Genomic DNA, 16,054 nt, shown 5'->3' with positions numbered 1-16,054 from the left:
GCGTTCAGGCAAGGCGGAGGGAAGAGACGATCAGCATGTACTAAGTACTGCAATGTTCGTCTAGTAACTTCTCTATTCCAGGCAGTGGTTGTGACGTACTGGCCTTAGCAAGTTTGACCTGCTTGCGCAGGCAGTTACCTGGGAGGGAACTGCCTCGGACAGAAGCCCGCAGGCAGCTCCTGGCGACAACTGTGCAGAAACAGAGAGAAAAGTCTGCTGAGAAGTACTGATCCTGGACTGCTGGGGGCGGGGGAAAGGTTTGTTCTGTCTGAGGCGGCTTCATCTTGGCTTCAGGAATCTGTGTCGTTTCTTCCCTTAGGTACGCAAAGCTGTGTTCTCTGCCACCTCCGAAGGGCGATGGTTATTGCTAGTGATAGTTCAGGTTGGCAATTCACTGCTGCTTTGCAAGTACACTTTTGGGGCACTGAGGAAAAAAAAGGAAGAGATGGTTCTGGGGCCGTTTGTAAGAGACGTCCTCCTCAAAGCAGGGTATAATCAGAACACCAACATGAAACTGCATCGCAAGCTTTCCACAGAATGAAAAGCAAGAGAGTCAAGGACCAACTGTAGTTAAGCAATTACTTTTCATCCAAACATTTTATTTTGGTGATGGCTCACATGCAATACGGAATACCATTTTTTTCAGAACTGCGTGTGACTAATTCTGCTAGTATTACATTATTACAATTAGCTGCAGTCTGGTAATTACAGAGTTTCATGACTAAGTCTTCAACCCTTTTCATCAACTTTTTACTTGTGCGTGCTTCAGGATGTACTTATGATATTTTTGTACCTTAGATCTCCAAGTGTGTGGCTAGAAAGTTACTCAAAAGATTGCACATAGTTTGTCCAGAAATGTGGAATGCCTATGTTTGTTCCACTGTCTCTCAAAAGTAAGATGTACTGGCTCAGGAATCACAGAACATGACATGGTTACAGATCATTTGAAATAGTGTTCTTTATAATCAGTGAGAGAGAAAACTGAAATATGTGTAATTTAAATATGTGAAGATAGACTTGAGATGCGATATTCAATCCTGACTCTGGAATTTCTCAAATCTTGTTGGTGCTTAGCTCCTGTGATGTTCTCATAATGATATTTAGCTAAAACTAATGGCATGATCAAGTTTAGGCTTATTTTTGTGGAGGCGGAAAAAAACTCCTATCCCTAGTACAAATACCAAGTTCCTAAAGGAAGCACAAGAACTTATCAAAAAATGAAACATCAGTAACACATTTGACAGAGACAAAAAAACCCCATGTATTTTCCTCACCTCCTACACGCAAATGCCTGACCATTTGGGACCTTATGGTGCTGTGTTCTGTATTTGTGATCAAAACAGTGTTGATAATACACCAGTGTTTTAGCTATTCTTGCACATTGTCAAGGCCTTCTCTGTGTCTCACTATGCCCTCCCCAGCGAATAGGCTGGAAAAGTAGTTAGGAGGGGACACAGCTGGGACAGCTGACCCAAACGTACCAAAGAGATACTCCATACCCTATGACATTGTGTTCAGTGATAAAAGCTCGGGGAAAGGAGGAGGAAGGGGAGACATTCATCGTTAGGGTGTTTGTCTTCCCAAGTAACCATTACATGTGCTGAGGAGAAGTTCAGTTCTGAGCTTATTCTGAAACAGGCCACATCGCTGCAATACAAAATCTGAACGTGCTGTTTTGCTAAGCATTTCAAGTAGGACATGAGGGTATCCACAGACCCACATGGTGACAAATTTGGAAGGACTTGTGTTCCAGTAATCTTTGCCTAATTTACTTCAGTCTTTTGTCTCCTCTCATCCCTCCCCTATCTCCATATATTTGCCTAATCATTGCCTTTATACTGTAGCCTAGATGAATGAGCCAAAGAAGTGGGGATAATTTTGTATGCAAATCATTTCCTTCTATCCTCAACTTTGGACCACTCTTCCTCCGAGTGTGGTGTGCTCATGCCTTCAGTCACATGGACGTATCTAGTTCACCCCCCATTGTTGGTTCTTAAGAAAGGCAGATATCCACATAGCACTCATTGTTTGGGACTAGCCCCCTGTTACTAACTAGACCACCAGGAAAACAAATTAAGTGACAGGAAGATTTTTCTTGGCATTCAGACTCAGCTTTCTTGGCCATATGCAGGTGTCTGTTTTGCTATTTGCTTGTGATTTCCATTTCTTTTTTCTCTCTATAGAAAGAGGCTTCCTTTTTGCCTGTTTTCTCTCTCCTGATTTCAGACAGCCATCGGAAACCTTACACTTTGACAGATAACCCATCCCATATGCCAATCAATCACTTGCATAGTTCTTACATACATGTGACTATTTATTGTTCTAGTACATAGTAAAATAGCTGTAGATATATACGTAAACCATACATCCACAATTGCATCCATAAAACTATAGTCCATATCACCTCTTGCAGGAATTAGTCAATGTCATTTCTGGTATGGCAGAATGGCATAACAGAGTATAGCATATGAGTAAATGTCAGGAGAAGCCATTTACTCATATGCTATTGGGAAAACCAAATTATTTTTTTGGAAATGACAATACAAACCAGGCCGGAAAATTTTGACCATATGATTACAGCATAAAGATAATAGCCATATTTTGAGCAGCAGGGAGGTGTGTGTACATTCTATGTATTTGTGCATGGCTAGAAAAAAAGTTTGAAAGTCATGAATTTATTTGAATAGACTGAAAAATGCAGTCTATCCAATTAAATTACAATAATGTATGTTTAAACATGTATTCCAGGACATTCAAAAACAAGTTGTTCCATGAACAAGAGACTAATGAAGTCTGACTTCCTATGAGTATGTGTTCCTGATCTCTTAATTTCTTTTCAGTGCAGAATACCCAGTTACCTCCCATGTTTCTTGGGGCACTCCAAGCTGACAAAAGTATGAACATGCTGTGGCTAGTCTGTGGGTGCTCTTTGGTCAACAAGGGCATGCATGCAGCTGCCAAGCAGAGTATCTCACACCTGAGTTCTCTGGCCTTTCCCTTGGTTGAGACACATTCACATCTCTGTCCTCTGCCCAGCTGTTGATTCTTCTCCAAACTTGTATAACTTTGCATGTTTGAATTAGAAATAACTGCAAAGGTTGAAGCTAAGTTCAAATGCATTGTTTTTTTGGAGTGTGAGGAGGAGAGAGGCAGACTGACAGCACAGGCTCAAGCCAGAAAAGCAGATTAAAAAAAAGCACCTTTAAAACTCTGTGAGTGTAACACTTAACCCTTTCTTGAGAATCTTGTAAAAAGATGGTTGTTAGATTCTCATCTGTGAACTGGTGAAAAAAAAAGGATATATGTGTGTTGAAAATGTGCACTGATACTGATGAGATGAGGTAGTAAATTGCGAGCTCTCTGAATTGAGTTCATGTTCTGCACAGCTTGCTTCATTCATATTGGGGAAAGGAAAGAAAATTGTTCAAGTTTGGCAAAATCACCAACCAGCATTTCAGAAATAGAAGTGCAAGTTTTGTAACAAGGCTGTTTGGGTTCTATTACTCTGCTAAATAAGAGGGGTAAGGGGAGAAAAGGAGAGAAAAGGTGTTAAGATGTAATCCTTTAAGGTGTTAAGATGTTACCCATTACATCTGCGGTAGATAGTTCAGACAGAACAGAAAAAAATCCACCTTTTGATTCACTACTCTAGGCAGTATAATAAAATAGAGGGGGAAATGTCTGAAGTCTCTGATAAACAATATATCTCCCCGAGGAGACCAGCTCCAGTGCAGGTAAGTCCGCACTGGGGAAGGGAATCACGGCAAAAAAAGGGCCGCCTAGGGGCTCGTTTTTTGAGGCTTTTCGAAGCCGGGAAAAGCGTCAAGCCCGGGCCGGTACCCGGCACTTCCGGGGGGTGGTGACAGCTGAGGAGGAGTGGGGCGGAGCCAGCACCCCCAGCGGCAGATCTAAACGAGGTGTTAATTCCCCTCCCACCCACTCCCATAAAAGAAGCCTTTCAGGGACGCAGTAACCAGGTCGTTGTGCACTAAGCAAGTAAGCAGTGAATGGGCGTCGTCCAGGGCGTACCTGGGAGCGCCACCACGACAAGGGCTGTCTTTACACTCTCTAAGGAGCCAAGGAGTTTAGCTATGGCATCCACCCGGAAGAAAGTTGTGCATTCAGCCTTAGCCCGAATGGCTGTGGGAACCCAGACAGAGCTCCCCCAGGAACATGCAGTTGTCCAAGTCACAGGCTGCAGGGAGTGCCAGAGCCTTTCACTGGCAACGGGAGGCAGCTATGAGAACTGCTGTGTACATTGCGAACAGGTGAACGATCTGCTCAGCCTGGTGGCAGAACTGCGAGAGGAAGTTGAAAGGTTAAGGAGCATTAGGGAGGCTAAAGAAGAAATAGACTGGTGGAGCCAGGCTCTGCCCTCCTTGAAACAGAAATAGGAGTGCCTATCAGAAAGTAACTGGGATCAAGGGGCCCCTGTGCCTGTCAGGCAGAAGCCTAAATGAAGGGAGTGAATGGAGGGGAGTTCACAGTTGGGGCAGTGGGCAAGCTTGCTCCTTGCCCACCCCCTAATACCTCTGAACAACAGATATGAGGTACTGGATGAGGAAGGCCAGTCAAATGAGGATGTGGATGGTGGACAATCTACACCAGAGACTTCTCCACAGTCAGAAAGGCGTACTGCTTGTATCGTCACCACACCCACAAGGAAGAAAAGGAGGGTTATAGTCATTAGTGACTCCCTCCTGAGGGGAACAGAGGGCCCAATATGCTGGGCAGACCCTCCTCACAGGGAAGCCTGCTGTCTTCCTGGAGCCCGGGTTAAGGACATCACCAGGAAACTTCCTAGCTTGATACAGTTCTCAGACTATTACCCATTATTGATCTTCCATGTAGGTGGAGAGGAAGCTGTGACTCATAGACCAAGGGCAATCAAAGGGGACTTCAGGGCCTTGGGAAGGTTGGTGAGGGAGTCTGGGGCACAGGTTATTTTCTCCTCACTCCTTCCAGTTGCAGGCAGTGGCATTGGAAGGAACAGACAAATCCAGTCCATTAATACATGGCTCTGTGGCTGGTGTCACCGCCACAATTTTTGGGGTTTTGACAATGGGATGGCCTACACGGCACCAGGCTTATTGGCATCAAATGGGAAACGCCTTTCTCAAAGGGGGAAGAGGGTCTTTGCCCAAGAGATTGCAGGGCTGATTGACAGGGCTTTAAACTAGATGTGAAGGGGGAGGGGGATGATAATATTAGGCTTGTCTGTGACAGGCTGTGGGATAACACGTCAGGGTTAGAGGGATGGGGTACTAGTAAGGACCTTCGACCTGTTGCCTGGAGGCATGCTGGGGATGCTACTTCACAGCCAAAGTCTTACGGAGATGAGCCAGGGGCTCCTGAGGTAGTCAGGAAACACCCCAAGGGGTGCTCCTCTAAGAAGGCATCACAGCCAACAGCCCGGCTGAAGTGCCTCTACACGAATGCAAACAGCATGGGAAACAAACAGGAGGAGTCGGAAGCTACCGTGCTGCTGGAAAGCTAAACCATAGTGGCCATTACTGAAACCTGGTGGAACACACCCTATGACTGGAACGTGGCTATCGATGGCTACGGGCTGTTCAGAAGGGACAGGTGAGGAAGGAGGGGCGGAGGTGTTGCCCTCTATGTTAAGCAAGGGATAGAGTGTGAAGAGCTGTCCCTAAAGAACAGCCAAGAGGAAATCAAAAGCTTATGGGTAGGCATTAGAGACCAAGGCAACATGGGGAACCTTGTGGTTGGTGTCTACTACAGGCCGCCTGATCAAGGGGAGCCTACTGATGAAGCCTTCTTCCTCCAGCTACAGGAGGCATCGTGCTTGAAGGCTCTCTTCCTGCTGGGAGATTTCAACCACCCTGACATCTGCTGGAAAATGGTGAGCTGTAGACAATCCAGGAGGTTCCTGGAGTGCCTCAACAATAACTTCCTAAGACAGGAAATAGACAGCCCTACCCGAGGGGATGCCATACTGGACCTCATAGTCACCAATGCAAATGAGCTCATTGGGGATGTCAAGATTGGAGGCAGCCTGGGCTGCAGTGACCACGCACTGGTGGAGTTCACAGTCCTGAGGGATATGTGCCAGACGAGGAGCCTAGTCAGGACCCTGAATTTTAGGAAAGCAAACCTCCAGCTCTTCAAGGAGTTAGTCAATAGGACTCCTTGGGAAATGGTCCTCAGGGACAAGGGGGCAGAACACAGCTGGCAGATCTTCAAGGATGCTTTCCATAGAGCACAAGAGCTCTCGATCCCCAGGTGTAAGAAATCAAGCAAGAAAGGGAGGAGACCAGCATGGCTGAGCTGGGACCTGCTGGTCAAACTAAAAGGCAAGAAGGAACTGCACAGGCAGTTCAAGCAGCATCAGGTGTCCTGGGAAGAGTATAAGGATGAGGTCAGGAAGGCCAAGGTGCAGCTGGAGCTGAACTTGGCAAGGGGTGCTAAGAATAACAAGAAGGGCTTCTACAGGTATGTCAACCAGAAAAGGAAGGTTAAAGAAAGCATGCCCTCCCTGATGACCAAGAATGGCAAACTGGTAACAAGAGATGAGGAGGAGGCTGAGGTTCTCAACAACTTTTTTGCCTCAGTCTTCCCTGCCAGCCTCTCTCCTCATGCCTCCCAAGTTGAAGGACTGCAAGATGGGGACCTGGGGGACAAAGTCCCTCCCACTGTAAGTGAAGACAAGGTTCGTGACCACCTGAGGAACCTGAACATATACAAGTCTATGGGACCTGACGAGGTGCACCTCAGAGTCCCGAGGGAATTGGCTGATGTAGTGGCCAAGCCACTCTCCATGATATTTGAAAAGTCATGGCAGTCAGGTGAAGTCCCCGGTGACTGGAAAAAGGGAAACATTGCACCCATTTTTAAAAAGGGTAGAAAGGAGGACCCTGGGAACTACTGCCCTGTCAGCCTCACCTCTGTGCCTGGGAAGATCATGGAACAGATCCTCCTGGAAGCTATGCTAAGGCACATGGAGGACAGGCAGGTGATTCGAGACAGCCAGCATGGCTTTACTAAGGACAAGTCCTGCCTGACCAACCTGGTGGCTTTCTACAATGGAGTGACTGCATTAGTGGACAAGGGGAGAGCAATGGATATCATCTATCTGGACTTCTGCAAGGCCTTTGACACAGTCCCCCACAACATCCTTCTCTCTAAGTTGGAGAGATATGGATTTGATGGGTGGGCTGTTCAGTGGATAAGGAACTGGCTCGATCTCCAGATGGAGAGGGGTGACAAGTGGTGTCCCTCAGGGATCCGTACTGGGACCAGTGATGTTTAATATCTTCATCAATGACATAGACAGTGGGATCAAGCGCACCCTCAGCAAGTTTGCCGATGACACCAAGCTGAGTGGTGCGTTTGACAGGCCAGAGGGATGGGATGTCATCCAGAGGGACCTGGACAAGCTAGAGAGGTGGGCCCATGCAAACCTCATGAAGTTCAACCAGGCAAAGTGCAAGGTCCTGCACTTGGGTCGGGACAATCCTCATTATCAATACAGGCTGGGGGATGATGTGATAGAGAGCAGCCCTGGTGAGAAGGACTTGGGGGTACTGGTGGATGAAAAGCTGGACATGAGCCAACAATGTGCGCTTGCAGCCCAGAAGGCCAATCGCATCCTGGGCTGCATCAAAAGAACCGTGGCCAGCAGATCCAGAGAGGTGATTCTCCCCCTCTACTCTGCTCTCATGAGACCCCACCTGGAGTACTGTATCCAGCTCTGGAACCCTCAGCACAAGAAGGACATGGACCTGTTGGAGGGGGTCCAGCAGAGGGCCACGAAGATGATCAAAGGGTTGGAGCACCTCTCCTATGAGGACACACTGAGAGAGTTGGGGCTGTTCAGCCTGGAGAGGAGAAGGCTCCGGGGAGACCTTATAGCAGCCTTCCAGTACCTGAAGGGGGCCTACAAGGAAGCTGGGGAGGGGCTGTTTGCAAGGGCATGTAGCGATAGGGCAAGGGGCAATGGTTTTAAACTGGAGCAGGGTAGGTTTACATTGGACATTAGGAAGAAGTTCTTTACAATGAGGGTGGTGAGGCACTGGAACACTGAGGCACGAAAGGGCATTTCTGAAGTCATAGCTGATTTAGAGAAAAGACAAATTATCTCCAGAACCCACTCCCCGTATAACTCACCCATCTGTCCGGTTCGGAAAGCCGATGGGAGGTGGCATTTAACAGTCAATTACTGCCATCTAAATGCTAATACAGCCCCGCTAACGGCCACCGTACCAAACACTGCAACTTTAACAGCTACTCTGCAAGCAGCTGCCCACCCATGGATGGCGGCATTAGATGTAAAGGATATGTTATGTTCTTCATGGCTCCCTTGAAGAAGGAGGATAAAGAGAAGTTTGCTTTCACTTGGGAGGGAATACAATATACCTTTAACAGACTCCCACAGGCGTATAAACATTCACCCACAATTGCTCATGCTGCACTTGCCGAACTTTTGCAGACAGTCTCACTCCCCCAAGGTGTAAAACTGTACCAATATATAGATGATATTCTGATTGGAGAAACTTCTCCTAAGACAGCGGGGGAAGCAGCAGCAGCAGCAGTGTGTCAAGCACTAAATAAAGCAGAAATTGAGGTTCCACCTGGAAAATGTCAGGGACCAAGTAAAGAAGTAAAATTTTTAGGTACTTGCTGGATATTGGGCAGTGCTGTGATTCCTCCAGATACCTTAAGAAAAATTGAAGAGCTGCAAATGCCCCAATCAAGGAAGGAGTTACAACAATTCATGGGAACTTTAGGATATTGGAGGAAGCATGTGCCTGGATTTTAGGTATTGTGCCTATGACCTTAACTAAACCTCATGGCCCACGTGCCTGGGAAGCTACCGATAGCAGTGGTGCAAAACACAGAATTAGTGCACGATGGATTTTTCCTTCTTGTTAATGGGGTAACCCGTTCGTACTCTCCCCACCGAAACAAGTCTTTGTTTTCTCTCACAGCAGCCTGCAGGATGGCAAAAGGAAGTGCTGTGTTTGTGTTAATATTCCAAACCTCAGCAATGCTGCTTCTAACCTGTGGTCGAAGAACTCTAGAGTGGCCATGGTCTCAAGCTCATGTTAAGTATACCGGGAGCATGGGAATATACTCTAGGAAGGGAGACTTAAATCTTTCCACTGTAGTCATGCATGGAAACAAAGTATACTTAGAAAAGGAATGGAGCTGGGATACAGATGGAACTAATGGAGTTCTCCGACTTCAGGGAACAGCAGGGAAAAAAAATTCAAATAGGGTGCCGGATGATCAATGGGTCTACCCATGAGAAAGCATCTCAGATTTCAGTGTATAACACTGTATCAAACCCAATAATCAATGGTACAAAACAGTGCGCCTCTGAAAGATTGGACTGTTGGTACAATTTTACCTTAGTACAACCTGTTTTTGTAGTCTGGCTCTGGGCTTGCCATAGTGTGGGACTATCATTTAAATTTAAAATAGACATTACTGAGCCTCATACGACAACTTCCACACTGATTGTAAACGATGAGAAAACTCTATCCCCACAAATTTCTGAAATTGGACCATATGTAATCAAATATACAGGCCAACAACGAGTGTTATTTAATCCATCATGGTCTCTTAAACGAGTAGAATTAGTGATGCAAATTAACATCTCCACCATCAAACCAGCCTGTTCGTCATTCCCGACTACATCCTATGCAGGATGGTTAGCATGGTTACATGGGCGAACATTCACCTCTCCGAGACGAACAAGGAGAGATGCGACTGGTATCATAGGGACAGGACTGGGAGTCTTAAATAGCATAGATGCTGAAGTACTTGCAAATAAACTAAGCACAACAATAAGTGATTTAAACAAATTGGAACACCCATTGCGATCCTCCCTATTAGCACTGGGAACTAACCAATGGCTCTTATCTGATGTGTTGCCTCAGTGTGAAAGAATTAGTAAGAGGGATCACCAATTGATTGTGGATGCCCTTGGTGTAGCCCAAACCAATGTTTCTCTAGCTCTTAGTTGTATCCAAGCTCAGCTGTGGATGCAATCTACGGTAGCAGCAATTGTACGAGAAGGTGATGAAGGTACCTTACCCACTGAAATTCGAAAAGTAATCTGGGATAATGCAACTGAATTTGAAAGGGAATTTCAATCCTGGTGGTATTTAGTCAATTTTACTTACAACCCCATCAATAACAAGGCTACAGCTTTTGTCCTAACAATACGCAATGCCTCGGTATACACCATATACCCAATCATTGCACTAGGATTAAATCACAATGGAACTATACATTAGAACATAGAGTGTGGGCCCAATGGAATGGGAACAAATGGCAGACCGTTGATGTTAATGCCTGCGTTGTACGAGAACAACAAGGATTTATTTGTGAGAGTAACACCATCAAAGCCCAAGATGTTTGTCTTGACACTGAACAGAATGTTTGTCATTTTGAGATACATCTTGATGAAAATCCTGAAACTGTACTTATATATGTTGGAAAAGGATGCGTTTGTATGAGAACCCTTTGTAATACTATATTTGTAGATAATGTCACTGTAGGTACAAGTAATCACTCAAATGTTTGTATTTGTAATTTCACTAAAATTATGGGATGTGACTTCAATTATTTAGCTCCTGTTATGTCTTATCAGTTGCTACAATCTAATTATACATTGATTCAAGATTTGTTGCCTACACCTATTGGAATGAATCTTACATTGGTGAAGAAACTACTACAGCATGATGACCTGCGTCAGCTGCTGGAATGAATTCGAAATAATGGACGCAAAACTTTAATCACTGTTCAGCATGATACAGAAGAGATACACCGTGTCTTTGAAAGAGTGAAAAAGGATGGAGAACACCATTGGTGGGAAATTCTTCTTGGATGGTCACCAACAGCAACGGGACTGTTTAATTGTATGCTTCACCCAGTTGTGATCTTGCTAGTTCTAATTTTAATATGTTTGTTGCTTATAGTTATGTTGTATATAAAAGTTTGGTACTTGACCAAACAAATAACCCAACTTCAACCACCCAAAACATACAAATTAACAAATAACAAATAGCTTCACTATCTACTTACCGTGAATCTCTAAGCGCACAAACTATTAGCATACTATTTATGGCACAGAGGCAAGAGGTGACCGCACCTCCACTCTGTGAAGGTAAGATGAATTGTCTATAGTCACGGGGTGGAGTGTGGTGGTGTGCTCTCCCCTTTTCCCTTTTCCCCTCCCCCCGGCTCCTGCTCAAGCCATGGCCATCAGCGGGAGTTGTTATGAGTTGCACTTGAACTGTGGGAGATGGCTGGCAACATAACCAAAACACTGTCTGGAGTGGAAACCTAGGTATCTTGTTCCCATGAGAATATGACTATAGGTCAATTATCTTACTCCATAAATAGTGGACAGCCCAAGAGCCATTTGAGCTCTCCTGCACGGCAGCGGGCTGCACGACAGGATCTCCCCTTGAGTGGGGACGCTCGCTTAAGGTTCTTCTCCTCGAAGAACAGGTTGCCCAGAGAGGTGGTGGAGGCCCCATCCCTGGAGACATTCAGGGCCAGGCTTGATGAGGCTCTGAGCAATCTGATCTAGTTAAAGATGTCCCTGCTTACTGCAGGGGGGTTGGACTAGACGACCTTTAAAGGTCTCTTCCGACCCATCACATTCTATGATTCTATATGAGGGGGTGACCACTAACAACTCGACAAGCGTGTGATTTGATTTCTAGCTGTGAGATGTGTGCAGAAATCCGAAAACACTGCAAGGAAGAACAGAGCTTTGCTAATCCTGGAGACGGTAAAGTTCCCATGCAAATTGATTACATTGGACCTCTCCCTCAAACATCCGAAGGGTGGTGTTATATCCTTACTGAAGCTGAAATAATATCAGGTTAGGGAAAGTTTTTCCTTGCAGGAAAGCTGATGGTCTTTCCACTGTGGCAGGAATTAATCAATGGTTTGCTAATACTCCCATGCCTTGTGCTGTGCAGTCTGACGATGGCTCTCATTTCAAAAATAAAATCGTACAAGAATGGCGTGAATGCAATGGAGTCATGTGGGTTTTCCATCTGTCCTACAGACCCCAAAGCAATGGCATGGTTGAGAGATGGAACAGTTTTCTAAAATGAGCTCGAGGGCAAAATTTATATACAGGAAAATGGGGTAAAGCCCTACCTGAAGCTGTTTGACACTTAAATAACCAGCAGACACTCACCGGATGTCTGATGGAACGAGTTCATTTTCCTGCTCTCCAACCCACAAAACCTTTGAAACCCTCATTGTAAACCTGTCATTTTTCTCAGGGTGACACTGTTCTTATTGACCGCTCTTCAATGGGTAAAATACCTGTCACTTTACTAACTCCCCAAGAAAAGGGCATATGGAAAACTGTTTCTAAGTGGAGACTCCCTCTAACTATCGCCGAGGCTTGGATAATTTCCAAGACTGGATAATTTTCTTATTCTTTCAGGTAATGAACCATACTTGGATGAATTCTTTGGCCTGAATAAATCCAGAAGGCACCTGAGGAATCATCACTTTACCTTTGTGGAAATTCCAACTGCAGGAAAATGATGATCACAGCACCCATTGTATTGTACTTATCCTTATTTGTACCCTGTTTTTCCTTATTTCACGACTGGAACAGTAATCATGTAATTCAGTTCATGATCATAATCTCACAAATAGGTAATGAATCAAACTGCTGGTATTGTTTACACCACCCTCAGTCTTCAGATACTGTCACGTTAAAAGGAATGTAGTTTCAATATTTGTCTGTCAGAGTCCTAGGACTTCCACTGATTTGTCTGTCAGAGTCCCAGCTAAGGACTTTCACTGTCAGATTCACAAAAATTGAAATTAGTTAGTTATTGAGAGTAATAACAGATTTGAGATTGCTGTTGATAAATTCAGTAATTACAATAGCACTACTAATTAAGGTTAATATTGCTAGCAAAAATAACAATAATACAACAACCCGGGAGTAACATTCACCAGAGGGTGAAAGGTACAGTGCTTACCCGGAAAGGCATCCCTGCCTGGGGTGGAGGAAGAGAATGTCTTTGCTGACAAAAAGCAGGGCTGTCCTGCCTACACAGGACTCCCTCCTTATCTGCATATCACAGCTGAGTCTCCACTCTCCTGGGTCGCACAAGAGATAGCAAGGCCAGTCTTAATTGCTCTTTGAGCACGGAGACTTCACCTCATTATTCAAGCTCCACAGCTACTCATTCTGGATGGTTAGCTGTACCTGTTCCTGAAACGTCTTGGTACCAATCTAAATTGGCATACTCACTTCCCAACCCTCCAGTTTATCAAGCTCAACCTTTTAAGGCACATTCTTATGTTAAAATGCCATGGTGCATTACAATGCCCGAATATACAAATTAAACATGGTGGGGGAAACAAGCCATTGTGACTATACTCTGCTTTACAATTGGACACAAACCTGGTTTCAGCTTATATGCCATAATCGAACCAGAGTTTGTAATTAATCCAATTTAAGAACCACATGGATCTGTAAAAACAAATCAGTGATTACAAACACTGCTGTTTTAAATGTTTCACCACTCTGGAATCTCACATGGAATATTAATAGTGCATTTTGCCAAAGATACTATAATCTCACTGGTCCTAATTCTACGGAGTAACGGTTGGTTAAATACTAATAACAATTGTACTGGCTGTATATATGCCAATTCCTTTTCACACCATTTGAATGAGACACACTTGCCTACTCAAATTTGATCATCCTGACAATGAAAAAGAGGCTCATCAATGGTGCAAGGAATATTTTCCTAGAAATCTTGTGGAATCAAATTGGTGGCCTACCATTCTAGCATCCGGATGGTTCTGGCTCTGTGGCACAAATGCCTATGAAAGTCTACCACCACAATGGGCAGGTACTTGTACCATAGCACGTCTTGCTCCCTATGCATTACAATTACTACCTTTTTACACAAACATTATCCTGTACGCCATAAGAGCTTTGTGATCAATCCCCTGGTAAAAAGATCAACAAGATTCCATCAATTTATGCATGCGTTGTTTCCAACTTTAGGTGTTATTGAGTTGGAAAAAGCTATTGTAAACATTTCTGCTATGCTTGAAATTGTCCAAAATGCTACTGTAGGTGGTTTAAAGAATTTGCAATTGGAAATTAGTTCACTTTTGCAATTAGCTATTCGAAACCACTGGGCCCTAGATTCTGGCTTCAGAAGGACGTGTATGTACGCTGTTAAACAGCACTTGTTTTTATGCTAACAAAGCCAAACTGCTTTTGTCCCTGCTCATTGCAGGGGGGTTGGACTAGATGACCTTTAAAGGTCCCTTCTGACCCAAACTATTCTATGATTCTATGAAACAAATCGAACACGATATAAACATTATTCAAAGACAAGTTTGTACCTTTCAGCAAATAACACAAGAACAACCCTTGTCAGAAGGTCTATCAACTGTTTGGTTTTGGCTGTGGTCTTGGTTACCTGACTTCAGAGCATGGGCCCATCGCGTTTTGTTAATGTTAGCTCTTGTTTAGGCTGTTGGAATTACATTATTTTGTGTTATATCTTGCTTTAAATCTTTATGCATATCAGTTACTAAAATCAACGTTTTATACTCTCCTTCTTCCTCGGATGAATAACAGTCAGACAACAAGCAGCTTATTATTGCCGTGGAGTCCTCCTATGACCCCATTACTGTAATGTAGGCCATGGGCAAGAGGTGACAGTACCGCCACCACTGACATCCTTCCCTGTTTGTGACAGTGTCAGGGGGTGGGGTGTAACCGGTACCCCCTGCTCCTGACCCCTGGTAATGCAGTCAGCATAACTAACACCATTTTATAAGGCAAGCAGCCAGTCTCTCTGACAGAGCAGGTCATGTTTTCGTTCCCTTTCCCTCATTATCAGGCCCTGAAGGTCCTGTGAACCAAGTTGACAAACCAAACAGATTTCTTCGTCCCCTCTGTACTGGCCTCAAGATTCCTGGGTGCCAGGCCGACTTCTTCCCTCCTTATCGGCCTTGAAGGTCCCAGACACCCAGCCAACCAGGTGTTGTTGATGACCCCATCACAGAACAGGGAAGCATAACAGCATACAGAGCACTGTCTATAAAATCAAGCAGTTACAAGTCCTAAGTATGGAACTTGAACTGGAACTGCTGCTGGGCAGTAAGACCCATGAATCCCCAGTGGCCAGGGATGCCTTCACTGTCATCTGCTTCCTCTGAGGACTGAGTGACTTGTATTCTTTTATATGATTTTTGAGTCTAGATTATGATTGTTATATTGGTACAGCAAAACACATAATAAGATCTGACCCAATCTGCAGACTGTCCAGCTTTTTAGAAATCATAAGTTAAGTTGTATTATAAATTCTGTATTACGCTGCTTATAAGTTGTGCTACATTGATTCTGCTTGTAGAAATACTGTGCCATTCTAATCATAAATTCTGTGCTATACTAATCATAAAATCCTGTTAAGAAAATAAAGCTTTAATTGTAACTATGATTTAGTGCCATCATCATTCTACCAAGGATCCCTAAAAGAACCTGTCTGTCCCTTTAGCATTGGGTGACAGACCTTCTGGCATATCAGCCGCTCCTCCCAGTTTTGGTGCCATCTGCAAAGTTGCTGAGGGTATGCTCTTCCCCATCATCCAGCTCATTACTGAGGGCCTTGGTCATGACTGGACCCAGTATTGACCCCTGGGGTACGCTGCTAGTCACTGTCCTCCAACTAGACCTTGTGCTGCTGATCACCCTCTGGGCCCAGCCATTCAGCCAGTTTTCAATCCACCTCACTGTCTGCTCATTCAGGGATGAAGCGGGGACAATCTGCTTCACCATGGCCTTCTCCATGGGCTGCAGGGGAATCTCTGCTCCAGTGCCTGAGTCACCTCCTCACCCTCCTTCTTCGCTGACCCTGGTGTCTGCATAGTTGTTTCTCTCACATTTTCCTCACTCCTCTCTCTCACAGCTGCTATACAGCATTATTTACCCTTTCTTAAATATGTTATCACAGAGACGCCACTAGTTTTGCTGATTCACTGAGCTTTGGCTAGCAGTGGGTCCGTCTTGGAA

The 16,054-nt window shown here is 44.8% G+C and overlaps 1 protein-coding gene across 1 annotated transcript; it reads left to right on the top strand.

Annotated features, from left to right (window-relative positions):
• The first annotated feature begins 9,182 nt into the window (after nucleotides 1–9,182).
• LOC141735673 (uncharacterized) lies at nucleotides 9,183–15,676 on the top strand. Its single transcript, XM_074568719.1, is given in 4 exon segments — nucleotides 9,183–10,251; nucleotides 10,254–10,948; nucleotides 15,073–15,142; nucleotides 15,540–15,676. Coding segments are annotated over 4 exon segments (1,971 nt in total).
• The last annotated feature ends 378 nt before the right edge of the window (nucleotides 15,677–16,054 follow it).

Source organism: Larus michahellis, chromosome W, assembly GCF_964199755.1.
Source record: "Larus michahellis chromosome W, bLarMic1.1, whole genome shotgun sequence".
Classification (NCBI taxonomy): domain Eukaryota; kingdom Metazoa; phylum Chordata; class Aves; order Charadriiformes; family Laridae; genus Larus; species Larus michahellis.
This window is presented reverse-complemented; position numbering and strand designations above follow the sequence as displayed.